The sequence below is a fragment of the Phyllostomus discolor genome, chromosome 6, assembly GCF_004126475.2.
Source record: "Phyllostomus discolor isolate MPI-MPIP mPhyDis1 chromosome 6, mPhyDis1.pri.v3, whole genome shotgun sequence".
Taxonomy (NCBI): Eukaryota; Metazoa; Chordata; class Mammalia; order Chiroptera; family Phyllostomidae; genus Phyllostomus; species Phyllostomus discolor.
In genome coordinates this window covers 80,529,986-80,557,888 of record NC_040908.2, presented here as the reverse complement: position 1 = coordinate 80,557,888, position 27,903 = coordinate 80,529,986, and the positions used below count along the sequence as shown (strand labels likewise).

Below are 27,903 nucleotides of genomic sequence, written 5' to 3'. Positions count from 1 at the left end.
GAGAAGAGGAGAAAGCCCCTAAGCTTTTAAGGTATCCCTGAAGCTGTGCGGCTGCTGCAGGGGAAGGTGAAATTGCACAGGGATTCCACCTGCAGTTCTCCTTCAATTACCCCTCGGCCGTCAGGGCGACTGTCGTATTTGTTCCCTAATTCTTTGAGTTCTTCATTTCTTAAGATTCCAGAAGAAGAAGAAGAAGAAAAAAAAAGGCCCGGGTGGAGAATGTTAGTGGTAATGGCAATGGGCATGGGAATGGGGGGATCCTATCCCTAAGTTTGAGCAAAGGGAATTGGTTAACAAGAATTCAGCACTTGGAGATCCTTCACGGAAACATCCGTCTATTCCAAAGTGAACTTCCAAAGAGGGGCAGAATAACGAAAGAGGACGCAGTAACGGGAAAGGACTCGAAGACATCCAGCTGTAGTGCTACGGCCCCTTTAACTCCCAATCCGGAACCTGGCCCTTTAAATCTGTGTCAGTTTCCCCTGACGTCAATCTGAAGGCCCGCCGCCCGGCTGTTTACCGCTTCTCTGAGCTCCACATTTTCCCCAGTCCGGAGCCGCCGGAACCGCCGGAACCGCCGAGCCTGCCTGCCCTTAAAGGGCTCGCACTCAACTCTCCCCGCCGCGCAGCGTCTTGCTATTACGCCCCTCACCCTCAGATTTTCCTCCCTTCGTGGACGCTTCAGCGGCCGGCTTCCCCACCTTTCCTCCCTCCCCTTTCCCGGCGTCTCCAGGCTCCCAGCAACAAGCGCCCCCTCGCTCACGGCCCTGGCGGGCGGCCGCAGGGTCTCAGAGCCGTGTTCAGTGGGGCTCATGCTTGAGACCGGGACCCTACTCCTTCCCCTCCTCCTCCTTGACGCCCCTCCCCTCTGGTGCTCCTAGGAGCGTCTCTGCGGCTCCGGGGAGGGGACGTTTCCTAATCTCAGGCCGGGGTTAAAGTTCTGGTCCTGGTGAGATGGTGGAAGCTGCGGCCGGGGCCGCAACCTGTCCCGGTGTCCTGTGTCCTGTAGCTGCCGCCGCCACTGCCGCCCTGCTCGGGCCATGTTCGTTCTGGGCTTGCCCTTCTTGGCGCTTTTGGTGGCTTCGGTCGGTAGCCATCCGGGGCTTCTGGGGCCCAAGAACGTCTCGCAGAAAGACGCCGAGTTTGAGCGCACCTACGTGGATGAAGTCAACAGCGAGCTGGTCAACATCTATACCTTCAACCATACTGTGACCCGCAACCGGGTGAGGGCTGGGGCTGGGCTGGGGCTGGTGAGTGAGCAAGCAGACAAGGCGGTTCTGTCACTGCCCCGTGGACGAGCTGTCCCACTATGTTCCTTCCGTTTTCCTGAACCATGCTGGACCTTCTTGACCAATCCTTCTTCCTTTGCCAGCATTGTTTCTCCGAAGCTTCCACTGGCCAGGCTCTGAAGGTGCCTCATTCCCATCTTCTCACTGACTGCCTCCTTCCACCAGATGTGGGCTGAGCAGGACTGACCTACTCACTACCCAGCAACCAGAGTCTGATAGCTCTGTGGGGTCTGCGGGCAAGGGGAAGCAGGCTTGCCACTGGGCTTGACCCAGAAAACCCCAGGGGTCTGAGACAGGCTCTGCCTCCAAGGCTCTGTCCAGGCAAGAAGGAGTTAGAGCTGAGCTTCCTGGGGAAGATAAATACAGGACTTCCGGGGCTGTCAGAACTACTGGGAACATCCCAGTCCTCCTCCAGTCTTAGAAAGCCTTGTAAGATGCAGGTGGCAAAGATGAGGCCAACCGCAAGTTGGACAGGAGAAGAGGGAGTTTGTCTGCTGTGGAGAATATGCCTCACCCTGACTTCACTATGTTTCTTCCCTGGCTGTGAATTGACCATGGGCTTAGCTAGGTCTGGGAAGTCTAGAGCTGAAATTTGGAGAATTCTTGCAGCCTGGCTGTATGGTCTCCTTTGCAGTTCTCTCCATGACTGCATTTACTGGGAAGCAGTGGAGTCAAGAATGGGAATCTGATTTTTTTTTCAGGGTGGGGAGGGGTTTGGTTTCTGTGACAAGCCAGGATCTACCTTCAGTGCCTGGTTCTGTAAAGCTTGATCTCCAACAGTTTAGAGTCTTGTCTTCCTTTTTTCCCCATATCTGCGGTTACCCTGAGAGCTGTGGCCTCTGTTCCTTTGAGAAATGCTGCCCTAGCACTTGTGTTTCAGCAGCCCAATAATAAGAGTCACAGGATTTATTTAGTTTTATTTTTTCCTTAAACTCCTGCTGTCTTATATACTTTCCTATATAGCACCAAGAGTGAATGTGTTTCCATTTTGTAGAGGGGGAAATTGAAGCTCCGAGACATGAAGTGACTTCTTACAGCCCTAGCCCTTGGTCAGAGCTAGGGATAGAATTTGGCTTTCTTGGCTCTCAACAATCCCCTGTGTTCATCCCCACCTCCAGTTTAGTTGTTGAATAGGAGCTTTTAGCTCATAAGGAAGAAAGTGGAGGAGCAGTTTTTGTTCCCATGTCCATGTGTGTACATGTACATGTGTACGGGCATGTGTATCCCATGAACATGGATAGGAATGGGATACTCTGGAGATGCCAGAGATCTCCACTGTGCTTCGTGTTGGGAATCAGGTCCTGAGTTGCTTGGGTCTTGTTGCCCTGCCATCAGAAACTTGTGTCTCCCATAAGTCTCTCCTTTAAGTCAGGACTGGTCCCTCCCATAGACTCGGGGCTGCCCTGGCAGAAGAAGGGGCATGGATAGCTTCTCATCCTAACCACAATGAGGAAAGAATAAAGTGGTTGGCATGATTGAGGTCAGGACTCACAGTCTCTGGGCCCATGTGTGCCAGGTGGCAGAGGTAGTATCACTATGGGCTTTACTGAGGGGCATTTCCATCTCATTCTGCAGACAGAAGGCGTGCGTGTGTCTGTGAATGTCCTGAATAAACAGAAGGGGGCTCCTTTGCTGTTTGTGGTCCGCCAGAAGGAGGCTGTGGTATCCTTCCAGGTGCCCCTAATCCTGCGAGGGCTGTGAGTAGGACCTGGGGGTCAGGGAGGGAGTAGGCCCAGGTCAGGCCTTGTGCAGAGCCTCGCCCAGGTCCTTACCTGGGGCCTCAGACCACCCAGGGGCCCTTCTGTCTCTCTTCCCCATCCCTACACCCAGGAAACTGCTCAACAGCATGAGGACCAAGCCAGCCAGCCCAGAGTCTGTCAGCCCAGTGGGGGTAGGGGTGAGGGGTGGCAGACAACCAGAGTGGAGGAATCCTGGTTGAGACAGTAGTCACGTCCAGACTCTCTGCTTCGGGCCATAGGTTTCAGCGCAAGTACCTCTACCAAAAGGTAGAAAGGACGCTGTGTCAGCCCCCAACCAAGAATGAGTCTGAGGTCCAGTTCTTCTACATAGATGTGTCCACCCTGTCAACAGTCAATACCACATACCAGCTCCAGGTCAGCCGAATGGACAACTTCATGCTCAGGTCTGCAGGGAAGAGTGAGGGGACCATGGGACTGGCCTCCTTCTTCAGCTCTGGGAGTGACCTTGGGGTCTCTTCTCTGCCCTCCAGGACTGGGGAGTACTTTAGCTTCAATACCACAGCAGCCCAGCCTCAGGTAAGATCCCCTGTTGACTGCCCCTCAAGATGGGAAAGCTTAAATGTGGGAGTGGGAGTGGTTGGTGGCCGTTGCTGGGCATTTCAAGTTGGCTGGACTCTCCCTGGAGAGACTAGAAACAGAGGCTCTGGCCCCAAAGTGGTAGAGGCAAGTGGCATGGGAAATACAGAGACATGGGGCCTGGCTGCCATCTTTCCAACTTGCCACATGGGCACTGCCCTGAGTGCCCAGCTGAGATCAAAAGGAATAGTATACAGACAGAAAACGGGGCTGCTTATAGTGAAGACCTTTCTTCCCAGAGAGCCTCCAGTGCCCAATCCTGAGAGAATTCACACTGTTCCCTTCTAGAGGGACAGAGAGGGCATCCTAATGAGACAGGGCTCTTCTTGCCACCCTCCCTGTGCCCTCAGTACTTCAAGTATGAGTTCCCAGAGGGAGTGGACTCAGTGATTGTCAAGGTAACCTCCAACAAGGCCTTCCCCTGTTCAGTCATCTCTATCCAGGATGTCCTGGTAAGTGGTCTGCCCTTTTACACTCCACCAGTGGATAACAGGGCTGCCAACCAAAGGGAACAGAACCCAGGTCCCTGCATCTGCTTTTCCCTTCCTCCTCCGTAGTGCCCTGTCTATGACCTAGACAACAATGTAGCTTTCATCGGCATGTACCAGACTATGACCAAGAAGGCAGCCATCACTGTGCAGGTAGGAAACACACATGGGCCTGTGGGAGATGTGGCCGGTGATTAGCTGTCCAAATTCCTGCTCCTTTTCCCCTGCCCCATTCCTCCCCTATCCAGAAGACTGAGTCTGGGCCCATTGGTCCCTGAGACTTTGGGTCCCTGATGGGTGTGAGAAGTGAATCATAATCCCAGTTGCCTTGGGGACAGGAAAGCAGCATACCCTTTCTAGTTGTTATATCTGCTTCATTCACTATATTGACAGCAAGGAGAGGAAAGGGGCCCTAGCTGAGGCTTTATGCCTGCACTTGGCAAAGGCTGGAACCGATGCTCCAGGCAGGGAGGGACGGCCATACATGCACCTCACATTCAGTTATGCAGGTGATGGCGGCAACATGGCCCCTTCACTTCTTCTCCTGGCCAATGCACAGCCTGTAATAGGGCACCCATGGGTCCTGTGATGTGTGTGAGGTATGTACATGTTTGCTCACTGGCTGTAGTATAGGCCCAGGCTTTGGGCTCTGGAGTCAGGCAGTCTTGGCTCTACCACTTCCTGTCTGTGTGACTCTAAGCTAACTGCTAAGCCTGTCCAACAGGGGTAATGACAGTGCTATCTCATAAGGGTCTTTAGAAGCATTAAGTAAAATAATATAAAAAGAGAGTTTGGCATAATTTCTGGCTCAAAGTAGATATTCAGGAAAGGATGGTGATTATGATAACGATAATACAATGATGACAATGGTAATGATGTCGTCGTTGTCGTCATCATCATCATTGTCCTACAGCGTAAAGACTTCCCAAGCAACAGCTTCTATGTGGTGGTGGTGGTGAAGACAGAAGACCAGGCCTGTGGGGGTTCCTTGCCTTTCTACCCCTTTGGAGAAGGTAATTTTGTGCCCTGGGCCCAGCTGGGGATCGGGTGGTCTTGGTCACTTCCAAGGAGGTAGAACAGGCTACATGACTGATTGGTGGACATGGTGGGACACACGTTTTTGGCTCCAGACTCTCCCAGGGCTGGTTCCACCAACTCTAGCTAAGTTCCAGGTAGCCTTTTGTTTGCCAGTTTGATGTTTTACTTCCAGATGAACCGGTTGATCAAGGGCACCGCCAGAAAACCTTGTCAGTGCTGGTATCTCGAGCAGTCACGTGTGAGTGTGGGTGGCTGAGTGGGGATGGACTGGCCTCTGGCTCTCCCTTTCAGACCTAAGATAGGAAGGGTGATGAGGACCTACTCAGCCAGGCTGACAGTAGAGCAGTGTTCTTGGCAGGCCTTATGATGGGAGGGCCGGGAGGTGAGCCCCAGTATAACTTTGTACTTAGTGCATGACTAAAGAGTAAAGTACTGAGTTCTGGTTCTCTCAGAGCCACTTCAGAGCAGTGCAATCTCATTGAGCCTCAGTTACCCCATCTCTAAAACAGAGGTGTTAGGATCTGTCCCATTAGTCTCACTAAGTTGTGAGGTTTAGAGCAAAATTAGTAGGAAAGTACCAGGCCCCTTAGTCATGCTCAATAAATATTTACTAAGTACTTGAATGGGGCCCTTTGTAAACTGGAAAGTATAGGATAAAAATAAGAGATTGTGATGGGAGGGTAAAGAAGCTGCCTTTCCTATACGGATTCTTTATTCAGCAAATATTTGTCGAGCACCTTCTGTGTGCCAGGTGCCATGCTGCAGCGACAGCCCTCAGGGAGCCCCTGGCCAGAGGGACAGGAGCCTGTGGCTGCAGCTGCAAGGGAGCTGAGAGCTGTGATGAGCAAAGGCCAGGTCACAGTGGGAACACAGCACAGAGAAAGTTTTCTAGAGGACGAAGTCCATGAGCTGTGTTTTGAAGGTTAAGTCAAGATAGAGTTTTGAGAAAGAAGTAGAGGAGAAAGTTCTTGCAGAGGGGGCAACATGAGCATAGACAGGAGTCATGTCAGAGTCTGGTGGATTTGGGAGCGGCCGGTTGTTCATAGTGGCTGGGTCACTACATTTGAGGGAAGAAGTGGTGAGAGGTTTGGCTGGACCCTGTGTCATGGTTGATGTGTTCAGCTTCCTGCTTCTTTCCCAACAGCTGAGGCCTACGTGGGTGGGATGCTTTTTTGCCTGGGCATATTTCTCTCCTTCTACCTTCTGACCATTCTTCTGGCCTGTTGGGAGAATTGGAGGTAAAGTGGAACTGCTGGGCCCTCCCCTGTTCTGGGTTACGTTGGGCAGGGGATGTGGAGGAGATGGCCTGGCAGGATCTGAGCCAGCCCGGAGTAATCTTCCACGCTGTCCACAGGGCAGAGGGGACCCTAAGCAGTCCCCTGTTAGGGTCTGTGATCCAGGAGCCTCTCCTCTGGAAACCAACCCCTTCTCTCAACCTTTCCAAGCAGGAAAACTCCACATGGTTTCCCAGCCTGGGAAAAACCATAGGATCATGAATGATGGACAGGGTTATGGGATGGAGAGGGTGGAAGGCAGGCCAGCCCTGCGTAGGAGGGATCCTTGTCCTGCCCCTCTGGTTTGCTTCTGGATTCTGTCCCTGCAGGCAGAGGAAGAAGACCCTTCTGGCGACTATGGACCGAGCCTGCCCAGAAAGCGGTACCTGCAGGGGGCCTAAGTGGGAGGGCAGAGTATGCTTGATGTTTTGGAGGGGATAGTGATGGATAGTTCCCTTGTTGGTTGGAAGAGGCTCTCTAGGGGCTTCTGGGTGTTCAAGTTAGGAGTAACACTACAGGTAGATGTGGGGCTGGGATACTGTTCCTGTCTGTCCCTAACGTGCTCATCTGAAAGGCTGCCACTTGACTGACTCGCTGGGCCTAGCTGTACTGTTTGTCTGCCTCAGACAATGGGGCTCACAGTCTCTGGGATTATTAACCTTTCATTCTCTCTTCTTCCCTTCCATCCCTGTCTCTTTCTGTCCTCCCTCCTGCTTGGACCTTCTGTCTCAGCTTCTCTCCTTGGTAAGCTCCAAATGCTGTGGGCAGAGGAGCTGGAGTCCAGAGTAGGGGGAGAGGGGAAGCACTAGGGGTGTCTGGGTGGGACCTGGGCAGGCCACTGCTGGTTGTCCTTGCTGCTGGTGACTTAGATGCATCAATTCCTTGAGATTTCTCTCTCTCAGTGGGGAACACAGGGTGGCTAGTGTTTCCGTTGGGGACACACATGGGAGGGAAGTCAGGGTGGCTGCTGGTGGAGGGAGTGAGCTGTGCTTGCTGTGATTGGTGCTTATTCTTTGTTGCTGCCATGGCCACTCTGTGTCTCTCTTCTCTCTGGCTTTTGGCCTCTTTCTGCCTCTAGGCCTAAGGGGACCTTGATGTCTCATTGCAGGTCACCCTCGGGTCCTGGCTGACTCCTTCCCTGGCAGCTCCCCTTATGAGGGTTACAACTATGGTTCCTTTGGTACGTGTCAATGCCAGAGATTGTGCTGGTCCACTCACAACCTAGTCTCCTGAGGCTGCCACCTCCAAGGTGCAAATTGGTAGCCAGCCTCCTTGGAGCTCCTTGGGGATGGGTCTAGCCTCCCTTTCCCTGAGGTCTGTGCTCACCAGTTTTATTCTACAGAGAACTGTTCTGGATCCACCGAGGGTCTGGTTGACAGCATGGATACTGGAGATCTCTCCTGCAGTTACCAGGGTGAGTGGGCCAGGCAGGTCCAAGTGGTGTGGTGCAGGGCTGGTGCTGGCTGGGTGAAACCTGATGGTGGGTGGTCGCTTCTTGTGCCAGATACTGGGACAGGGAAGGGCTTGCTGTCTCCCACTCCTCTTCTCCCTCGGCCTTTCCTCCTTGGCTCCACTTCCCTGGTAACTTTCCCTTTCCTTTGAAGGACACGACCAGTTCAAGCGGCGCCTTCCCTTTGGCCAGATGCGGCAGCTGTGCATTGCCATGGGTAGATGTGGGGAGGTGGGGAGCTGCTCTGCCAATCAGCTCCTGCCAGGGTGGTTGACTGGAGCCAGTAGGCTCTGGGGCCAGAAAGATGCTTTGTGCATGGCTTCCCTACCTGATGCCAATGATTGCCAGCTCTTGTGTCTTTTGAGATGAGTGGGCACTGGTGGGCTGGTACCCCTGCTACTCCCGGGCCAGATATTCTGGTTTGCTGTCATGTTTGCCAGCACCCTCACTACCTGGCCTTTGGGTTAGGGCTTGTGGGCAGGGGCACCATGTCCTGGCCTCTAGGGGCTTTGGTCAGGCAGGGTCACAAGAGGAAGCTTCTAAAGGCACAAGAAAAGAATAGGCTAAAGCAGCAGGTGCCCTTCCTAGAGGCAGCTTCTGACCCTTGCCTGCACCCGAGGGCCCACTGTGTCTTTACCCAGTGTCTTCTCAGAACCCGCATAGCTGGGCACCTTCTAATCAGCATGACTTCTGTCAAATTCAGTCCTGTTGCCTGTGGCTGGGGTCTGGGGTCTGCTCAGTGTCCTGGCCTGGAAGCCTTAGCTCAGTGAGGGCAGCACGGCTGGAGCAGTCCCCACTGAGTGGCCTCTCTGCAGAGCCCACCCTGGTACCCCTCAAGGACTTAGGATGATCTGGTATTTCCCCCCAGAGCCTGAGCCCACCTCCATCCCTGATCTGAGCCTACAGTTTGCCTCTTTTTACTGCTTAGTAATTGTGACAGTTGCCCTAGGTGGGTGGAGACAGGCCTCGAGCTCTGTGCCCACAGGGAAACCCTTCTCCCCGCTCACTCCAGACCGCTCTCTTGACCCTGTGGGCACACGGCCACGACTAGACTCCATGAGCTCTGTGGAAGAGGATGATTATGACACATTGACTGACATCGAATCGGACAAGAACGTCATTCGCACCAAGGTCTGACACCATAGAGCTGGCCCTGGTCAGGAGTTCCTCAAGGAAAGGAGATTCTGTGTTCAGTCCCTGGTATATCTCCCCCTGGGGGAAGAAAGAGCTCATTTGGGGCAGGACAGATTCCAGGGGAAACTGACTTGCCTCCCAGCCCTCCTGGGTTGCTTGGCCAGCAGCAATGGGATGGCTGAGCTCCCTGCCCAGCAGTGTCTGGCCTCTTGGGCTTCTCTCACCTGGGCAAGAGGGGCCTCTTCCAGGAGGTGGGAAAGGGGCCTCACTCTAGCTTTTCCCCAGCAATACCTCTATGTGGCCGACCTGGCACGCAAGGACAAACGTGTTCTGCGGAAAAAGTACCAGATCTACTTCTGGTGAGTGGACGGGGTGAATGGGACTTCCTGTTATGTGGGGTAGGGTGTCCATTTCTTGGGTCCTGCTACCTCACTGCTGTCCTCCCACTCATCAGGAACATTGCCACCATTGCTGTCTTCTACGCGCTTCCTGTGGTACAGCTGGTGATTACCTACCAGACGGTGAGAAGGTGGGGCTGGCTCCCCTGGGCCTGCAGCTGCAGGCTCTCCTTCCCCAAGTGCAGAGCCTCACAGCCTGGGGCTCTGGAGCAAGCACAGGTCTTAGGTCATCAGCACTGGGTTCAAATCCCAACTTTTACCAACTGGGTGACCTTGAGCAAATCACTTAACCTCCCCGAGCATCAGTTATTTCATCTGCAAAGTGGGGGCAGCACAGCATCAGTGGCAACTTGGCACCTTCCCCAAGTTGTTACAGGGATTCATTGAAATGAAAGTTCTGGGACTTCCTAAGTCTCAGTTTCCCTTCCCTTTTATTTGTACTGAGGCAAGAACTTTAGTCTTGATCACGCCCTAGGATTTTCAGCCACATCCAGAGGGATGTGACAGTGACTGTGCCCAAAAGAGGACTTGCCTGGTGTAGGTGTGCACACACATGTTGGCTGTGGTGGCACTTCCTATCCATGGCTAAATATGATGGTGTGGTGTGGCCTGGGCTGGGGCCTGGCCCTTCCTCACCAGGGTAGTGGGCTGAGTTGGGTGTTTCAGCAGCCCCCCTCCTGCTCCCACTCCCTGCTGCAGGTGGTGAATGTCACAGGGAATCAGGACATCTGCTACTATAACTTCCTCTGTGCTCACCCACTGGGCAACCTCAGGTGAGGATCTTCTTGGGAGGCCCCTCCCCCAGGTGTATGGTGAACCCGGGAAGGGGGTAGGGGCTCTGTGAATGCCTGCCATGGTAGGGAAGAGGCTGGAGCACGAAGCTGAGGCAATGCACCCTGTGTCACCCATTCTAGTGCTTTCAACAACATCCTCAGCAACCTGGGGTACATCCTGCTGGGGCTGCTCTTCTTGCTGATCATCCTACAGCGGGAGATCAACCACAACCGGGCCCTGCTGCGCAACGACCTCTATGCCCTGGTGTGGAACCCCTGCCCTGCCTGCTGAAGCCTCTGCTGCAGACCCTTCCTGTCAGGCGTGCCCATCCCTGTCCTGTCCTGCCCAGCCCCTGGTCAGCTCAGTCCTGCCCAGCACTGCCATGCCCTGCCCTCCCTACACACCACCTCTGCCCAAGCCTGCACCTCTCTCATGAGCTCCCTCTTTGGGGTCCCTTCCTCCCTCCCTGCGTACCTCACTTCTCTCCCCTTCCTCTTCCCTGACAGGAATGTGGGATCCCTAAACACTTTGGCCTGTTCTATGCCATGGGCACAGCCCTGATGATGGAGGGCCTGCTAAGTGCTTGCTATCACGTCTGTCCGAACTACACCAACTTCCAGTTTGGTAAGTGGGGCCTCCCTCTTCCCTGGCTGAACCTAGAGCAGGGACCTGCTTGAGTCTTCTACTATCTGTAAGTCGCCTGCAGGGATCCCCAGACTCAGCTGCTCAGGAGACTCCAGGGCTGTGGTGTCTTATGCATATACATCTTAGCTTACAGAGACTAGGCATCTGGTTGCTATTTCACTTATCTGTGTACCTTTCCTATAAAAAGGTGTATGCAAGCACTGAGAAGAACAAGATAATTAAGACATGGTCCTTGATCTCAGGGTGCTCAGACTAAGTTATCTTGTCAGGGGAAGTCAGATGGTGGGTGACAGCCAGTGGGTGGCAGTGTCAGTTAAGGGACTCGAGGTCAACTGCCAGCCCACCACCAGCTCGCTCTGTGGCCTTGAGGTAGTGTGGGGGCTCTCTTCCACTCTGATTGTCGGGGCTGGCAGTTGCATGCTGAGGCTCGGTAGATGTTGCTATAGCTCATGGCCATGTCCTTCACCCTAGACACATCGTTCATGTACATGATCGCCGGGCTCTGCATGCTGAAGCTCTACCAGAAGCGGCACCCGGACATCAATGCCAGTGCCTATAGTGCCTATGCCTGCTTGGCCATTGTTATCTTCTTCTCTGTGGTGGGCGTGGTGAGGCCCTGACCTGCTCTGCTCACCCTGTAGGAAAGGTGCATGGCACGTCTACACACGTGCACATGCACATCCCCCTTCTCCACCTTCTGCAGGAGAGATCCCTGTTCCTTCCCTGAGGTGTCTTCCCTGGCCCCTCAGAGAGCCCTGACCTGACTGAGCAACAGCCTGGCTTCTCCAGAGGAAGGGTGGGCTGAGGGAGCAGCTTTCTTCGGTGCCTCCTCAGCCCTGCCCTTGGTGGCCTCTGGCAGGTTTTCGGCAAGGGAAACACAGCGTTCTGGATTGTCTTCTCAGTCATTCACATCATTGCCACCCTGCTTCTCAGCATACAGCTCTATTACATGGGCCGCTGGAAGCTGGGTGAGGGCATGCCCAGGGCATGGGGCTGGGATGTGCTGGGCCTCATGGAATGAGGGGAGTGTGGCCTTGGGGTCCTGGATCCCAGGAGACGCAGGTTCTCATGGGGGGCTCTCCTAGGGGGCCCAGAGGAATCTCTGGTGAGAAATTAGATGAGGCCTGCTCTCAGCTGGTGCAGGCTGGGGACAGGAAAGGGGTGTACTTTCTCTCTGCAGACTCGGGAGTTGGCCGTCGGATCCTACACGTGCTCTACACAGACTGCATCCGGCAGTGTAGTGGGCCCCTCTACACGGTACCTGCAAGCTCCCCAGCCCCTGCTCTTCCACTGGCTGTCTTCCCTCTGGAGGGGGTGGCAGTGAAGCTGAGGGCCCAGGGTGGGGGGCAGCCAGCTGACTTGGGCCTTCACACTTCTCTCCCCATGTTTCTTCTCCTCTCAGTCCTTGTGTCTCTGCTTCCCTGCAGGACCGTATGGTGCTGCTGGTCATGGGCAACATTATCAACTGGTCACTGTGAGTCTCCCCGCTGTCCATGGTAGCTTGGCTGGGTGGACAGCTGGAAACTTGGCCAGCCACTGCCTTGGGGCCACAGACAAATTCTAAGCTTTGAGCATGAGAAATGGGAGTTAACAGGAGAGGTTGTTGGCCCCTGGGGTTCTAGAATCTTCTGTAGGCCCCTAAACAGCCACAGTCATTATTATGAGCGTTACCATTGGGTTGGAGTGAGGCCAAGGCCCTTCTTGCCCTTGCCCTCCCTTGCTTCACCAGCCTCCCTCCCCCTTGCCAGGGCTGCTTACGGACTCATCATGCGCCCTAATGATTTTGCCTCCTACCTGTTGGCCATCGGCATCTGCAACCTACTTCTTTACTTTGCCTTCTACATCATTATGAAGGTGAATGGGGATGGCTGAGCCTGCTCTCTGCCTTTTGGGGAAGGAGATGGGCACAGCCTGCCTGGGGCAACACTGGGACAGAGAATTTTCCTGTCCATCTGTCTATGCCAGTGAGGTTTGAGAAGGGGAGAGACTGATGTCTCTTGCACGTATCCCCTGGGAACCAACTATATCCTAAGAGCCATGCACTGTGCACCTTCAGATGCTAAGAATGGCCTGTGAAACTCCTAGCACTGCAGGCCATAGTTGGTAAGAACCTTGTTCAGTGCAGAACGGATTGAGGAGGTGGGACTCACTGAGTCCGTGGCAGGCTTGGGTCTCTGAGGGCCAGGTGTTTCTCACAGGAACTTCATGCCATTCAATAGAGAGGAGCCCCCTGCACAGGGAGAGCACCCTGGCCAGTACACCCTACCAGCATAGGATTCTGGGCACATGGAGGCCCATCCAGGATGAACGTCAGCAGTGAGGACACTTGGCTGCTAGTGTGGGGACAAGTTGAACGGTGTAACTATATGAGGTGATAGTATGAATTCAAGAAGACTTCCTGAAAGCCTGGGAGAAGGCACCAGGAGAGCAGCATCTGGGGCAGGCCAGAAAATGGGTTGGGTGAAGCCTGGCCCTCAGTTTGCTCTTTCCTTTTCCACCCCCACTCCCAGCTCCGGAGCGGGGAAAGGATCAAGCTCATCCCACTGCTCTGCATCATCTGTACTTCAGTGGTCTGGGGCTTTGCACTCTTCTTCTTCTTCCAGGGACTCAGCACCTGGCAGGTGAGCAGTCAGCCTGCTGAGAGTGTGGGGGAGTCACCTACAGGCTCATCTTGAGTCAACACATGGTCCATTTTCTTTTCAAACACCATTTGTGAGCGCTCCCCAGGCCAGCACTTTTACAGCTGCTATCTTGTTTAGTCCTCCTACCATTCAACTTGCATGGAGGGTCCCCCTTGTACTTACAAGGCAGCTGAGGCTCAGGGAGGCTAAGGGACCTGCCCAAGGATACACAGGAGTGGCATAGCTGTGGTTTGAAGCTAGAGATGTCAGGCTCTATCTTCAGTCTCCTAGGGCACCCGCCATGGATCAGGTTTCAGTCCTGGAATCCAAACTAAGTCTGGTATGGACTCTACTTTTGAGGCACTTATAATCTAGTTCAAGAGAGGGACTGTCAGTCCCTGGCTCTCGGTTTATAATATGATACACCAGATGAAGGTAGAGGCAAGATGGGCAAGGGAATGTCCAGAAGGGCAGTGGACAGAGGCTTCTGAGAGTTAGCAGGTCCAGGAAAAGTTCCTAGAAGAGGCAGGTCTTGCTCTTGGCCTTAAAGGCCTTGGGTGATGGGGAAGGCCCTGTGGCCCAGAGAGGCACTGACCTATGTAATGATACAGAGGCAGAACTAGATGGGGAAGACTTGGGACTCAGTGAATGTACTAATTTGGGAACCAGGTGAAGGCTGTGAGCTCCTTGAGGGCAGGGAAGGTGTTTCTTGGTCCTCTCTGTGACCTTAGCATGTGGCATAGACCACCCCCAGATATGGAGTGAGGTCTAGCCAGTGATTGTTGGATAGAAGTCATAGACTTTGAGTGCCACAGGTCATGGCTGCTGTCAGGCTTGGGCAGGGCTGTGTAACCTGACAATTGTACTTTGGAAAGAAAATGAGCCTGAAGGATCCCTGGAGGCCTGATCAGAACAGAGGGCAGAGTCCAAGGCAGGGACTGAGTTAGGAAGCTTTATGGCCTTCTGGTGTCTCAAGGCCATGATAGCCCTCTGCTCTCACATCAAGGGAAGAAGAATCTGAGGGGAGGATGGTCTTAGTGAAAGAAAGGAGAGGGTAGAGCAGGAGAAATTTATAACAAAAGCCAGTTCTTCGATGTGGGAGATGAGGACAAGGGGTGCTGCAGAAAGAAGGTGCTCTGCCACCTGGGGCTGGGAACAGGGAGAGCCCTGGAGGTAGAGGCGGTGCCAGGGCGGTGTCAGCAGGCAGCTCTCCCTGTTTCTGCCCAGAAAACCCCTGCAGAATCAAGGGAGCACAACCGGGACTGCATCCTCCTTGACTTCTTTGACGACCACGACATCTGGCACTTCCTCTCCTCCATCGCTATGTTTGGGTCATTCCTGGTATGAGACTCTACTGGCTGAGCGGGGAGGGTGGGGTGCAGACACAGACTGCCCTCTTCCCTGTGCTTGACTTGACATCTACCCACCAGGTGTTGCTGACACTGGACGATGACCTGGACACCGTGCAGCGGGACAAGATCTATGTCTTCTAGCGGAAGCCAGGCCCCTTGCTTTACTCATGGGGCCCTGAGCTCCTCTGCCTCACTGCTGGAGTCTGTGGCACCAGGGGTGTGAGTCCCAGCCCTGCTACCCAGTGCTGGGTGGCAGCAGGACACCAAGGCCTAGCCCAGACTTGGCCCCTGATGTTCATGGGGTGGGCTTGAGCCTTGCAGCTGCCCTCTGCCGGTGGGGAGGGCTGCTCACCTAAAATCCCAGCCATTGGCCAAATTGCTGCTTTCTTATCAGTGTTGGGGCCTTCCAAGGTCCCTGTCCTTGGCTTTCCATTTGTCCCTCTGCAGGAGGTAGGGGGGAAGTGTTGCCCTGCCCATCTCATGGCTTGAATTCTACCTGTCCTTCCCTTCTCCCCCAGCCTGTGGCCCAGAGCCCTTCATTCCTCAGTCTGGGGCCTGATTCTTTGGCCTGTACTATGACCCCTCTTCTCTTTGGGGTCATACCGGCCTATCATCACTGCCCACTCTGGTCAGCCAGGATAGATGGGGTGAAGGATTTGGGGGACTGGCCAGGCTTATGGTGCTAAGACCTGCAAAGGGCCCTGGCTAGCTCTCTGGCAGTGAGGGTCAGTTCATATGTGAGAACTGCCTTTTGATCTCAGGGGCTGAATTCAGAGGTCACTGTCCTATTCCATCAGCCCCCAGACTGATTAGCCCCAGGACTGGAAAGAAAAAGCAACTCATCCCTTCCTTCCTTTTTCTTTCCAGGCCCTTAGTCCTGCCAAGCCCCAGCTGGGGGTCTTTCAGTGCCATTGACATTGCCCAAGAATGTCCAGGGGCAAAGGAGGGAGGCTACAAAGAGCACAGCCCATCTTGCCTCCTCCACCACCATGGGAGCCCCAGTGCCTATCATAGAAAGGGGCTCAAGGAAGGGACATGACATTTCCCTCTCTGTCCCTCATCCCAGCCTCAGTCAGTCTAGGACCCAAGGCTGGCTCCTGAGTTCCATCCGGTCTTCAGCCCAGTTCTGTGTTGGTCACACATGCGTACATATGAACCTTGGAGTTTACACTGAGTGGCCCCAGCTTGGGGACCCCTGGTAGCTCTGGTCCTGGGGTCCCCTTTGCCCTACCTGGTCCATTCCAGATGTGGGGGTTGGGAGGTCAGTCCAGGCCTCTGCCTTGTGGATGGGAATGTGTTTTACTCTCCCTGGCTTGTTTTTGCAGCCCTCCCTTGGGCTGGGGAGAGCAGGGGGTCTGGGCCTTTCTTCAGAACTCCGTTTAATGTCTGTTTCCCTGCTATGGTTGCATTTCTGTTTTCTATGAACAAGTCTGCGTTCAATTAAAGAAACAACAGACACAGTTCTTGGACCCTGTTTGCTGCTCTTCTGGGTGTGTATATGTTGAGAACGTGGGGTCGGGCGGGGCAGGGGTCTTCCATTTTCCAGTTCCTTGGTCTACCTCTTCCAAGTCCCAGTGCCATTGGGAACAACAGTTCCTTGATTCCCCTGTGTTTTTCCTCTCCTTTGAGTAGTGGTGTCTGTTCAGTAAAAGTTTATGAGAGGCCTGCTCCATGCCAGGCACTGTGCTGGGCAGAGAGGGTAACACAGGGAAAAAACCTTAGCTGTGCCATCTGGTCAGAGATGCTTCACGCCTTTCTGGCAAGTGGCAGTGACCTCTGCCCACCTGATTCAGTCAGGCAGCTTTGCTTCTTAACTGAGCTCCTCCTAGCTTGGCAGGCTGCAGGCACAGTGTTCCCAGACATGTCTTTAATGGACAGGAACATGCAGGTCAAGGCTGGGGTGGTGCTCGGGAAACACAGGATGATGGCTAGTGGGTCCATAGGTGCGTGGGTGACAAGCTCCAAGAGGAGGGAGTTTTGAAAGGACCCTGGAAGGTCGATGTGTATTACAACAAGCTAAGGAGGATAAGATAGATGTAGGGGGCAATGGAGCTGATGAATTTTCAAGACAAGCAGAGGTCCACAGGCTGTTCTCTAGCTGATCCCGTTCCTTTTCTTGCTCTTCCTGATGATGCCACTAGGGAGCACTATAGCTCCATGCACCACTAGCCTGTGGGACATTGCTGGGGAGATTCTGTTGATTGCCTGTGTGGTGGAGAGGGTTAGCTTCTTCCTGCCAGGCTGTCCTAGGATGATGGGGGTGGGGGGGAAGATGCCCCAGAGGGCAGCTCAGAGACCCCTCTGAAAGTCTCCTACCTTTGTTGTCTCCTTTTATCCCTTCCTGAGACCCCTGAGCCAGGTACAAGCAATATACCAGTGGGTTTCCTTCCTGGAGTGAGGGAATCTGTTTTCAGGATAGGTAGTTCCTAAAGGGAAGTGAGGGAATCTGTTTTCAGGATAGGTAGTTCCTAAAGGGAAGGAGGAATGATTACAGCATCTGAGCTTCCTACCCCAGTGTTGGTGTCTCAGGCCCTGCCAGGCCTTAGAGATCTTCTAGATGGGGACCAGGGTTGATTGAGCTGCTGTTCAACCCTTAATTCTCACCCCCAACTAGATGTAACTCAAGACTCTCCCCAACTAAAAGTTCTCAACCCAATCTAGGTGGTACAGCTGAAACGGTGGGTCTGCAGGGATGATCAGGCTCTGCCACTCACAACTCACCTTGTGGCCTTGGGTAAGATGCACTCTTAGCTTCAGTTTCCTCAGCTGTAAAATGGGGGTGGTAATTAAGCTCTCATAGTGAAGCTGTGAATATTGAATGAGAACATTTGCAAAGTGTCTGGCATGTAGTCATTCCTCAGTAAAGATCCAAGGAGAGCTGAAAGCCCTGGAGGACAGGGTGGCTGCTTTGTTCCCTATAAACCTGAGGGATGGGCCTTCCCTCCCCACCCCATCCCCAGCTCCTTTCCTCTCTCTGGCCAGACCCTCTTGAATTTTCCCTTCCCCTCAAACTCGGGGTGGGGGTGTGGGCAGGGAACAGTGACGAAGGAGTAGCCCTAAGTCCAGACAGCAGGAAAAGCCTTCGTGGTCCTGTCCATAAAAGGCTTTTCCCACTGGTTCTCCACCAGCAACACAGCCCCGCCCCACTCGCTCCATCTCCAAAGCATGCAGAGAATGTTTCAGGCAGGCCTGGCAGACTGCTCCAACTTGGTGTCTTTCCCCAAATATGGAGCCTGTATGGAGTCACTGGGGGGCCTGGGGGTGGGGAACGCAGCCCATTTCCTCTGGCGGGGAGGGGACCGTGGGAGGAGGGGGAGGGGGGAAGCTGACGTCACCACGGCAGCAGGCCTTTAAACCCCTCACCCAGACAGCGCCCATCCTGTCTGTCCAAGTCCAGGCAGAACTGACTCCTTCTTGCGAGCCCTGAGGAGCCCCTGTAAGTGCTTCTGTCCCAGGCTTGGAGGGAAGTTGGGCTGGAACTTGACATGAGCAGTGGGTGTATTGCAGGCAGGACTGGGGGAGCCCACCCTCAGTGTGCATTACTAGTCTCCAGATGAGGAAGGAGGTGGTCCTAGCAGATGGGTGGAATGGGATTAGTAGAATCTCATACTGCTAAGATAGGGCAGCTTTGGGCCCATTGAAATGCCCAGGATGACTTGGTTGTTGAAGAGGGACTGAGCGGAAAAGTGAACTGGGGCGAGAGGGTGTGTGATAGGATCAGAGTGTTGTCAGGTTAGACTCGGGCTCTATTGTCCATTGTCTGTCTAGGAAGATGTCCAAGAAGGTGGAGAGGTGTGTGAGGACACCAGTGTTGGAGAGCAGTATCCCACTGTTGGGTCCCCAAAAGCCTGAGAAGCATGGCAGAGCCCTGGGCAGCCCCTGAGACAGTGGAAAGGACCACCAAGCCCTTGTATTCTGAAACAGGCAGGGGTGGCAGGGCACAGGGATAGGTGAGAGAGCTGATTCTCTGAGTACACAGCTCCCTCCAAACACTGACAGTGGGAGGTCACCTCACTATAGGCAGAGGAGTGCGGGCTGGGCACTGCCAGGAGCTTCAACTGATGGCTTGAGTGGCTCAGTCCGAGTTGGGCAGGCCTGGAGCCCTGGGTCCTTCCAGAAGGGTCTGGCTGGTTCCCCTCAGTGGTTACTATTCAAAGAGTAGCAGGGAGTAGGACAGCTCGTCTCTGTCCCTGGACTTGGATGAGCCACGTCTTCTGCCACCTGAGATCCACAGGTGCTCCCTCCTACTTGCTGTGTTTTATTTTGAAGAGAGAGGGGGCACGGCAATCCTGGAGAGGCCCCTGGTTCTGCTAGTTTTTCCAGGTCCCTGCTGGTAGGAGGTACCCCTGACCCTCTGCAGCACCTCCCCCTTCTCCACAGCAGCTCCAAGCTGAGGCTGGGGAGGTCCTTATCAGAGGCCATGGAGGGATTTCTTGGAACTCTGCACTGTCCAGCGCTTCTCCAGGAGGGAGCAGGGTGGGGTTGGAGGTGTGGGCATTTCATCCCTACCCTGCCCCCACCGTTCTGATCAAAATTCAAATATTGACTCTAGATCTAGAGGCTGCAGTTTTTGTGGCCTTGCCACTGTGAGCCTTGATACATGGGCTGTGTGTTCTGGGTCTCTTGGGACTGAGAGCTGGGGGTGCGGGGCACTCTGCTTCAGTCTGGTTGCCTGGACCCCAGGGAGATGTGCCACTTTCCGGGATGGAGAGTGAAGCTGAGGTGGAGAGGAAGGAGGCAGGGGTGCGGGCCAAGCTGAAATCACCTGCCCCTGCTGACTGGTAGGTTCTGACTACTGTGCTTTGCCCAGGAGCACTTGGGTGAGGAGGGAGCACTGCAGAGGCACGAAGTGGGGTGGGGAAGGGAGCTTGCTGTTTGTAACCAGTGGGAGGGGGTGGAGGGTGCTCAGAGAACCCTGTCCTCAGAGGTAGCCCTGCCTCTCTTTACAAATAAGGAAACAGACCTGGAGAGAAGTGAGTTGCCCAGCCTCTAGATTTAGCCGAGTCCATCTTGTGTTCTTTCAAACTTGGTTGTCCTTTCAGGGCGTGATTTGGAGAAGGGGTGGAGGCTGGAGTGGGAAGGACACTTACTCTGTTTTACCTCTCAGCCAGGGCCTGGCTCTCCCAGGCCACTTCCAGGAGACCAGCCCTGGGAGGCAAAAGACTGATGTTTTGAGGAGCTCTGTGGAGGGAACAGGAATGTTAGGTTGTCACAGACAGCATCTCATAGAGTGTTCACAGTCCTCTGAGGTAGATACCATCAACCTCACTATGCAGGTGGGGATCTGGAGCCCAGAAAAGTTGTCAGCTGTGGGGAAAGGAAGGGAGGGGCAAACGGAGTTTGGCAGCAGACCTGGGATGGCCATGAAGTGCTGATGTTTACTCTGCTTCCCACAGCAGTGGGTGTGGAGAGGTCTCAGCTCCCTACAAGAGCGGTAGTTGGGGAAACATGCCGACTACCTTCATCCTCAGACCGCCTCTACTTCTCAACTTTTGACCTCTCTGAGGCCAGTGACGGGTTTTGGCCTCATTCGTACCTCTTCAGATGAACTCTAGGCACCACCCCAGGGTGATCCTTGTGGCCAGGTTAGGTTCCTCTGGAGCAAACCATACCCACATTGCCCCAGCACCCTACCTTTCTGGCCCTGCTCGTGCAGTCTTCCCCTTCCGTTAGTGGGTTTCTCCTGAGCAGGACCAGCCCCAGGTCCCCAGGGCAGCAGCTGCTGTTTGTCTGGACAAGAAGGTTCTTGGCTCTCAGATTTCCCTGGAGGACTCTGGATTCTTAAATTACTCAAGTTACAGCAGTGGTGAAGAGCCGGGGCACAAGGGGGGCGTCCATGGTTATACCAGTACATTCTCTCTCTCTTCTCTCTCTCCTTCTCTCTCTCTCTGTCCTCTCTCCACAACACACCATCTCATCTCATCTGGCTTCCCTGAGGAGATGCAATTTCTTGGCCAAAAGCTCCCAGAATTGCTGTCTTCTAGACCTTGCCAGGGATGGATAAGTTTGAGCCTCTTCAGCTGCAGGTCAGAGTCTGAGCTGACCTGGAAAAGCACTAGAGTTTGGGAGTTCCAGCTTTCTGGGCTAGAGAAAAAAGGTGGGGAGAAGTAAAGAGGGAGGCAACTCCATAACTTGAGGTACAGTCAATAAACCACCTCATGCGTAGCAGGACAGACTCCTGCTGGTTTATTTAGGGGGTGTGGTGGGATGTAGCCTCTTCCAGAAGGCCTCTCCAGTACCTCTATAGCTACTCTGGCAAAGAAGAATGCTTTGGATTGAGGGTTGTTAAACTGGCCTATGGGCTAAATGGAGCCTGCTGTCTGTGTAAATAAAGTTTATTGGAACAAAGCTGTGCTCGTTAATGTATTGTCTAAGGCTGCTTTTGTGGGACAATGGCAGAGACCATAGGCCTGCAAAGCTTAAAATACTGAGCCCTGGTCATATACAGAAATGTTCACTGAGTCCTGCTCTAGACTGCCAAAGATCTGGTCTCCTGTTCCTCTGGTCTCCAAGTTTGGAGAAGCCCCTACAACTGAGGGGATGAGCCTGGCCCAGATGAGCAGTGCTGTGAGAACGGAATCAGGGAGCAAGGGGAGAAAGACAAACGTCTAGAGTGGCTGGGCACCACAAAGCTGGATCTGCCCAAAGCAAGTGAAAGCAAAGCTGTTTTCTAACCCCCTGATCTCTCTTCCCTGGCTGCTGCTGCTTAAGCTCTCCCCAAACATGGCCAACAAGGGACCTTCCTATGGCATGAGCCGTGAAGTGCAATCCAAAATTGAGAAGAAGTATGACGAGGAGCTGGAGGAGCGGCTGGTAGAATGGATCATAGTGCAGTGTGGCCCTGATGTGGGCCGCCCAGACCGTGGGCGCCTGGGCTTCCAGGTCTGGCTGAAGAACGGTGTGGTGAGTGGCATTCTGGGAAGGGGTTTGGGGCCATGCCATCCTGCGAGAGTTGTGGGGCAGGTACCCCGAGCCGAGTGCCAAGCTGCATTGTATGCCCGGCAGATTCTGAGCAAGCTGGTGAACAGCCTGTATCCTGATGGCTCCAAGCCAGTGAAGGTGCCTGAGAACCCACCCTCCATGGTCTTTAAGCAGATGGAGCAGGTGGCTCAGTTCCTGAAGGCAGCTGAAGACTATGGGGTCACCAAGACCGACATGTTCCAGACTGTTGACCTCTTTGAAGGTACAAGGAAAGGGGTGGAGAGGCAGGTGAAGGAATGACCCCAACGATGGGTGTGCATAGCAAGGAATGGGCTATGCCAAAGGAAGACCACGCCACACTCACAAGGGCATACCATGGGACCTCCCTTGATTCTGGGCCCTTTGATTCTGGGATAACCTGTGCCTTTGATTGGCCCTTTTTCTGAAGTGGGATCCTGCCCTGGGAGACTTCTTTATACAGTCCTGAGGGTTGTCTGCCCTTCCTCTTTCTTTCACAGGCAAAGACATGGCAGCAGTGCAGAGGACCCTGATGGCCCTGGGTAGCTTGGCAGTAACCAAGAATGATGGGCACTACCGTGGAGATCCCAGCTGGTTTATGAAGTATGTAGCTACTCTACACTTGGGTCTCTGCATGAAAAGGGAGGTGGCTTGGGCTAACCCGTTAGTGTAATAGCTAGAAGGTATGAAGGTCTCTGAGAGGGGGAAATGGGTCCCTAATAGTTCTTGACTCCTTCCTTTCTACCCTACTGTGCTCATCCAGTCTCCCTTGCCTGAGGGGCATGGTAGTCATGAGTAAGAGAAGTGAAAGGGATCAGGCTAGGAAGTAACAGAGTGAAGAAAAAACAGGTGAAAAACACCCAGTCCTGGCAAGTTTTTGTCCCGATTCCTCCTCTTCTAGGAAAGCCCAGGAGCATAAGAGGGAATTCACAGACAGCCAACTGCAGGAGGGAAAACACGTCATTGGCTTACAAATGGGCAGCAACAGAGGAGCCTCCCAGGCTGGCATGACTGGCTACGGAAGACCCCCGGCAGATCATCAGTTAGAGGATGAGGGCCAGCCCCCAGCCCTGCCCTTCCCCAGCTTATTGCTGCAGCCATCCTGCCTAGCCCACCTTACCCACACAAGTGTAGTCCTTCAGCCCCAGTCAAGTTTTCCAGGCTCAGAGGGTCCATCACTGAGCAAAGGGGACTGTGCTTGGGCAATTCCCCCTGACCCCTCAGCCCGACTTCTGACCCCAAACACTGCTCCCTAGACTTCCTCCTAGCTCCCTCACATCTCTACTGTCTCTCCCATCTGTGGATGAGCAGGGAGGGTTTGGGCTGGGGGCGGCCTAGGTGTGGGGCACATCCACTGTCCTCCTGGCAGCACATGGCCCATTGAAGGACCCCAGCCCAACCTCCCTCCAATTTTTTGCTGGAATATTTTGGGGGTTGAAATTCAAAAAGGAAAAAATTATACATTAATCTTTTCCATGCCTGCCTAGGAGAGTTTGATTTGCCTCTAGTCATTTCTGTGTGGTTCTGGGAATAGGAGCGTGGACAGGACCATCTGCATGGTCCTGGCCAATGTCCTCTGAAGAACAATGTCCCCTTGCATTCCAGGATTCCAGGGCAGGGAGGGGGTCATATTCTTTCAGAAGACCAGAAAGTGGAAGAGGAGAGGGATCTTGGGGGTTGCCGGAAAGGAAGAATGACTTGGCAACTTGCCTTAGCAGAGAAAAGGAGATGGAGAGCAGCAGGAATTGTGTGGAGGGTTTTTATTTTGGAAAAGCTGTGCAGAAAAAAATTCAACGAAAGTTGCTGTGGAAAGAAAAAACCAAATCTTGAGTGTTAAAAACAAATTCAAATCAACTAAGCAGCTTAGAAGAGGGAGAGGCCCAGAATGGAAAGAAAGAGTCACAGCCTGTCAGGCAGATGGCTGGCTGCGGTGGGTAAGGCCATTTCCCTGAGCACTTTTCAGAGGAAGATAGGGTGGTCCCAGGGCTGGGGCTGGCAGTGGATGGCACCTGTCACAGTCCTGTGCAGGACTCCCCTAGTGAAGCAGCACACCCCTGGGGACCATGCCCACTCTCAGCTTTGCCAGGAGCATCGTACTGCCCCTTCAGGGTGAAGGAAGGGGGTGATAGGGAAGGAGTCAGGGTTACGTTCATGTTGGCTTTTGATGAGAAATGGAGACAGCTGCTTTTAGGGCAGTGTGCCAGGCTGAGGGCCGACTGCCATACCAGTCCATCCAAGGTCCGGGCTTAGGCGGGAAGGTGAGGGAGAGGAGAAGTCTGCTGTTTCCAGGTGCTGGGTCATTAGAAGGACAGGCACATCCAGGGGCTCTTCCCGCCTCACCTCTGAGCTCTCTTCCCAAGTGACTCCAGCGATGTTTCTGCTGAGATGCTCTTCTGGTCGTGGCAGCCATGTCACCATCTCACCATGTGTGCATGGGGGAGGGTCCCTATGGCCCACACCACTGACTTGCCCCGCAGAAATGAGGGCAGAGGCCTGCCAACAGGGGATGGTGGCCAATCCCTTGTCTAAGGCCTTTTTCACCCAAAGCCCCCATTCGACTAGAGAAAGATCCTGTGGCTGTTGCCACACTGTTCTCTGGCACCATTCCTCTGCCACTTGTACCTTCAGAAAACCCTGGCCCTCCCTGAGCAGTCCGAGGGTGCTCTATAGCCTTTGGATTTCAGAGGTAAGCATCAGGAATGCCTTCTCTCCAGGGCTCCTGGGACTTCGGAGCAGCTTTCCAAACTTCCCAAACCTGGGGGAGGAAGAGCCTGTCTATGCTGAGTCTGTCAGGCACTGGTCAGCAAACCTGCTCCTCCTTCCCCTGCACAGGTTCTGGAGACAGGTGGTGAAGAGGGCAGTCTGGGGCACTCCTGTGCTGGGACCAGCTCCAGTCCCCTTGATCCAGCAGGTCTGGGCAGAGAGAGACCAGAGGGAGGGGGAGGGACCTTCACGCTCTGTCTCCACTCCATCTGGATCCTTGTTGTTGCAAAGTGGCACTGATTCCAGTTCTGTCCCCTCCTCCCTGGCTTTTCGGCTTCTTTGGGGCCAGCGGCAGGATTCACTCCTACAAACTGAGTGAGAGGCCACGTTCCTCTGGCTCAGGTACACTTCCAACATATAGTAAACAGTCCAGAAGATGGTAAAACAGCCGACCAGCACCAGGGTCTGGGGGGAAAGCCCACCACCTAAGTTAAGGACAGTTTCCCAAAGCCTGTAGCCTTGCTCAGCCCAGAACAATGAGTTCTGAAAGTCTCTCTCCTACTGGGGACTGCGTCTCCCAGCCCAAACCACTCACCTACCTACCTAAGAAACACCCTCTGAGAGTTAGCTAGCAGAGGGTGCCCCAGTCTTCACACACCTCTTTCCCCATCACCTGGAGTATCCCACCAGGACAAACTCCCCCAAGACACTCCCCCTGCCTCTAGTGTGAGTCTTATTAGCTCTAGTACCTTGAGGGTGTTAGGGGTAATGGTGTAACCTTCTTCCTCAGGAATTTTCAGCCCTGGAGGGCAGGGCAGAGTGAAGCCATCATGCAGGTATTGTCCGCTCATAGCACCTTCTAACAGTCTGTGGAGAACAAAAGAGGCAGGGTTGCCCTGGTGCACTTGGTACCATCTGCCCTTCCCCACCCTCTCTGCTTATAGCTGAAGAGAGGGAAGCCCCATGACAAAAAGGGGAGGGCACTCTGTGGGTTCCCAGAGAGGTGGCATGCCCCAAGTGGCCTCCTTCCCCATCCCCATGAGCTGCCTTCCCTCTGACACATGTGTCCACACCTACCTTTGTCTCTCTCTGATGTCTGCTGCACTCCACACAGAGCCATACAGGGTCAGCTGCCACTGCCGGAGAGTGCCAGCCGGGAGCGTCTCATCTCCTAGGCAGCAAGTGAGGCGGTCCCTAAGCCATGCCCTCTGCTGGCCCTGCAAACAGCAGAGGCCCTGCCTGCCCGACCCCCGAAGGGACCGGACCACAAGGTCTGCTGCAGGAGCTGTCTGTGTCCCACTAAGCCTAGGGTTTGACAGTCTGCCTCACAGGCCCCACTCAAGGGTGGAAAGGGAAAGGTTGAAAGGTGACATTCCAAAGCACAGAAGTTTTGCCTTTATGTCTTCCATATTTTTGGGTTTCAGCAGGGATTTTGCTAGGGGGGAAAAAAGTCTCCTACTAAATTAAATGTTTGAAAACCACCAGTCTAGTGAATACCTAACTTGATGGGAAGTTGGGAGGGTTGGATTCAATCTCCAGGCTCCTCACTGAAATACTCTGTCACCTTACAGAAGTCACTTCAAACCTCCAGGTGGGCCTGTTTTTCAAAATAATGATGAAAACCAGTCCTGCCCTCATCTGCCTACCATGGCTGGCCAAAGGATGGTTATATGGGAAAGGACTTGAAATGTGGTTTCAACAAGGAATTTTCATTGCTATTCTGAGGAAAAATGGATCAGCCACTTCTCCAAGGGCAGGAGTTGTATAAATGAACCATTTCAGACATCAGCACCCATTTTTTGAATGGGGCTTAGTTTTTGGTATCTACCCTGCTGGCCCAATGGCAACCCTATACATTCCACATGGTATTGTTTCTGTGGGGACTCAGATCCAGAGCGACCAGATGACAATCATGCAAGGCAGGGCCCTGACGGGAGGGTGGGCAGGCTCACCTACATCCCTGACAATGAGTCTGTAAGACCCTCTCGCCCTTTCCCCCCAGCATCGCACAGTGGAGAAGGTCCAATCATCGAAGCCATTGGGATCCCTGGGGGAAAGAACAGAGTAGAAGACCTGGGAGCCATGGAGAACGTTTCATGGGCTGACCCTGTTGCCCAGAAACATTCTTTTTTTACTGTAGTAGCCATGAAAATGTAGCAGCTGTTGCCTAAGCTACAGCCATTTCGGAAGGTGCCACAAGGGGTCCTCACATGTGGCCCCTTGCCCTGAGATCTCATGTGACGGGGGACTTATGTCAGTGTGCTAGTGGAAAGAGCAAATATGGGGCAGGCACAGCCTGGGCAGTCAGGCAGATAGGTTTATTGTTACTTTCTGAGGCACTTACTAGCTCTGTGACTTATCTCCTCATTGGTGAAAGGCAGTTACAAAGGCTACTCTTCATGTTCATATAAGGACTAGAGAAAATACATGTAAAGTGCGGTGTTTAGCACATTGTCAGTCCTCACACTGAACCTATAACAAAAGGTTTGCAGTTGCCATGGCCAGCCGGTGCCGTGGTGACTTAGGACAGCACCAGTGTCCAATGCTCGATTCCTCGAAAAGGCCCTTGTCGCAAAGAGAGCTCAGAAGGTACGGGCAGGTATACGTACGAGTCCATGCTGCGGGGGGGGCCGATAAGGGACATCATGCCGCTGGGGCAAGAGAGTTTCAGTTCTAAGTTGCCACGTCGCGGGTGGGTGATGGACACTGTCACTGCCACGTGCTCCAGGGTCCTCAGCCCCGACATCTCCAGGTCCATCCTGCTGACTGTAGGAGGTCAGGCTGGGCGGTTGGGAAACCAGCCCCATAAACACACCCTTACTTCATCCCAGCACACACAAGGTGCATGCTCACTGAGGCCACAAAGGAATAGCCACGGCAACTCTGAGTGGGGCCTGGTGTGCACAAGTAAGTGGAATGCAGTGGCTGCTCCCAAGTACTTTACAATCTACTTTAGAGTCTAGTTGGAAAGACAACATCAAAGACACAGTATAAGAACCAAATTGTGGACTTCAACCACTCATTCATCCAAAAAAGTAATTTACCAAGTACCTCCTACATTGTGGGCATGTACTAGATGCTGGAAATATAAAGCTAGGGTGGACATGGTCTCTGCCTTCTACATGCAGGTGGAAAATGATACAGCATGAGGTACACATAGCTCATACTAAAACAGATATGTCCGATGGGTTCAGCAGATAGCAGTGAGGCGCTCTGAAGAAGAAAATGAGTGCTGACTGGTAGAGAGGATGGCAGAGGGCATTCTGGAAGGGGAAATGGCAGGTACAAAGGCAGAGGTGGAAATGAACAAGCTCCCTAGAGAATTTTTTAACAAAATACTGAAGTAAAGAAACTTCAAGGAAATTATGCTGAATATAAAAAGCCAAAATTAAGAGGATACATAGTGTATGGTTCATTTATATAACAGTCACATAACACAACTGCAAAGATGGAGACCAGGCT

At 53.6% G+C, this 27,903-nt stretch overlaps 3 protein-coding genes across 9 annotated transcripts in view; 2 read left to right on the top strand and 1 right to left on the bottom strand.

Annotated features, from left to right (window-relative positions):
• The first annotated feature begins 499 nt into the window (after positions 1-499).
• Positions 500-16,260, top strand: SIDT2 (SID1 transmembrane family member 2). 7 transcript variants are annotated; one of them, XM_036030105.1, is made up of 29 exons: positions 802-1,223; positions 2,865-2,986; positions 3,268-3,432; positions 3,520-3,565; positions 3,976-4,077; positions 4,183-4,266; positions 5,027-5,126; positions 5,324-5,389; positions 6,296-6,389; positions 6,755-6,807; positions 7,158-7,169; positions 7,534-7,605; positions 7,768-7,839; positions 8,030-8,092; positions 8,888-9,006; positions 9,295-9,368; positions 9,464-9,530; positions 10,107-10,180; positions 10,322-10,445; positions 10,688-10,805; positions 11,298-11,434; positions 11,686-11,794; positions 12,007-12,083; positions 12,254-12,300; positions 12,575-12,680; positions 13,337-13,447; positions 14,675-14,788; positions 14,878-15,018; positions 15,667-16,260. In XM_036030105.1, exons 1-28 carry the CDS (start codon positions 1,041-1,043, stop codon positions 14,938-14,940), a joined length of 2,574 nt encoding a protein of 857 aa, XP_035885998.1. In that variant the 5' UTR covers positions 802-1,040; the 3' UTR covers positions 14,941-15,018; positions 15,667-16,260. The 7 variants fall into 7 exon arrangements, with proteins under 7 accessions (XP_035886002.1, XP_035885998.1, XP_035886000.1 ...); XM_036030107.1 differs by lacking the exon at positions 7,158-7,169; XM_036030108.1 differs by lacking the exon at positions 8,030-8,092.
• Positions 16,261-18,107: 1,847 nt separating this feature from the next.
• Positions 18,108-23,212, top strand: TAGLN (transgelin). The gene is made up of 5 exons (XM_028517350.2): positions 18,108-18,235; positions 21,511-21,702; positions 21,805-21,982; positions 22,239-22,341; positions 22,640-23,212. Exons 2-5 carry the CDS (start codon positions 21,523-21,525, stop codon positions 22,992-22,994), a joined length of 816 nt encoding a protein of 271 aa, XP_028373151.2. The 5' UTR covers positions 18,108-18,235; positions 21,511-21,522; the 3' UTR covers positions 22,995-23,212.
• Positions 23,213-23,483: 271 nt separating this feature from the next.
• Positions 23,484-27,903, bottom strand: part of PCSK7 (proprotein convertase subtilisin/kexin type 7) — a 28,725-nt gene continuing 24,305 nt past the window's right edge. Inside the window, 6 exon segments of the mRNA XM_036030113.1 lie at positions 23,484-24,679; positions 24,682-24,906; positions 25,191-25,308; positions 25,519-25,612; positions 26,394-26,488; positions 27,051-27,207. Of these exon segments, the coding sequence (XP_035886006.1) occupies positions 24,539-24,679; positions 24,682-24,906; positions 25,191-25,308; positions 25,519-25,612; positions 26,394-26,488; positions 27,051-27,207 (830 nt within the window). The 3' untranslated portion in view covers positions 23,484-24,538.

What these genes read in the sequence shown, in the direction of transcription:
- SIDT2 (XM_036030105.1), top strand. Translation starts at nt 1,041, where the DNA reads ATGTTCGTTCTGGGCTTGCCCTTCTTGGCGCTTTTGGTGGCTTCGGTC. An exon ending in ATACTGTGACCCGCAACCGG is followed by an intron (nt 1,224 to 2,864) that starts GTGAGGGCTGGG and finishes CTCATTCTGCAG; the next exon opens with ACAGAAGGCGTGCGTGTGTC. An exon ending in GTAGTGGGCCCCTCTACACG is followed by an intron (nt 12,084 to 12,253) that starts GTACCTGCAAGC and finishes GCTTCCCTGCAG; the next exon opens with GACCGTATGGTGCTGCTGGT.
- TAGLN (XM_028517350.2), top strand. Translation starts at nt 21,523, where the DNA reads ATGGCCAACAAGGGACCTTCCTATGGCATGAGCCGTGAAGTGCAATCC. An exon ending in TCTGGCTGAAGAACGGTGTG is followed by an intron (nt 21,703 to 21,804) that starts GTGAGTGGCATT and finishes TATGCCCGGCAG; the next exon opens with ATTCTGAGCAAGCTGGTGAA. An exon ending in GATCCCAGCTGGTTTATGAA is followed by an intron (nt 22,342 to 22,639) that starts GTATGTAGCTAC and finishes CTCCTCTTCTAG; the next exon opens with GAAAGCCCAGGAGCATAAGA.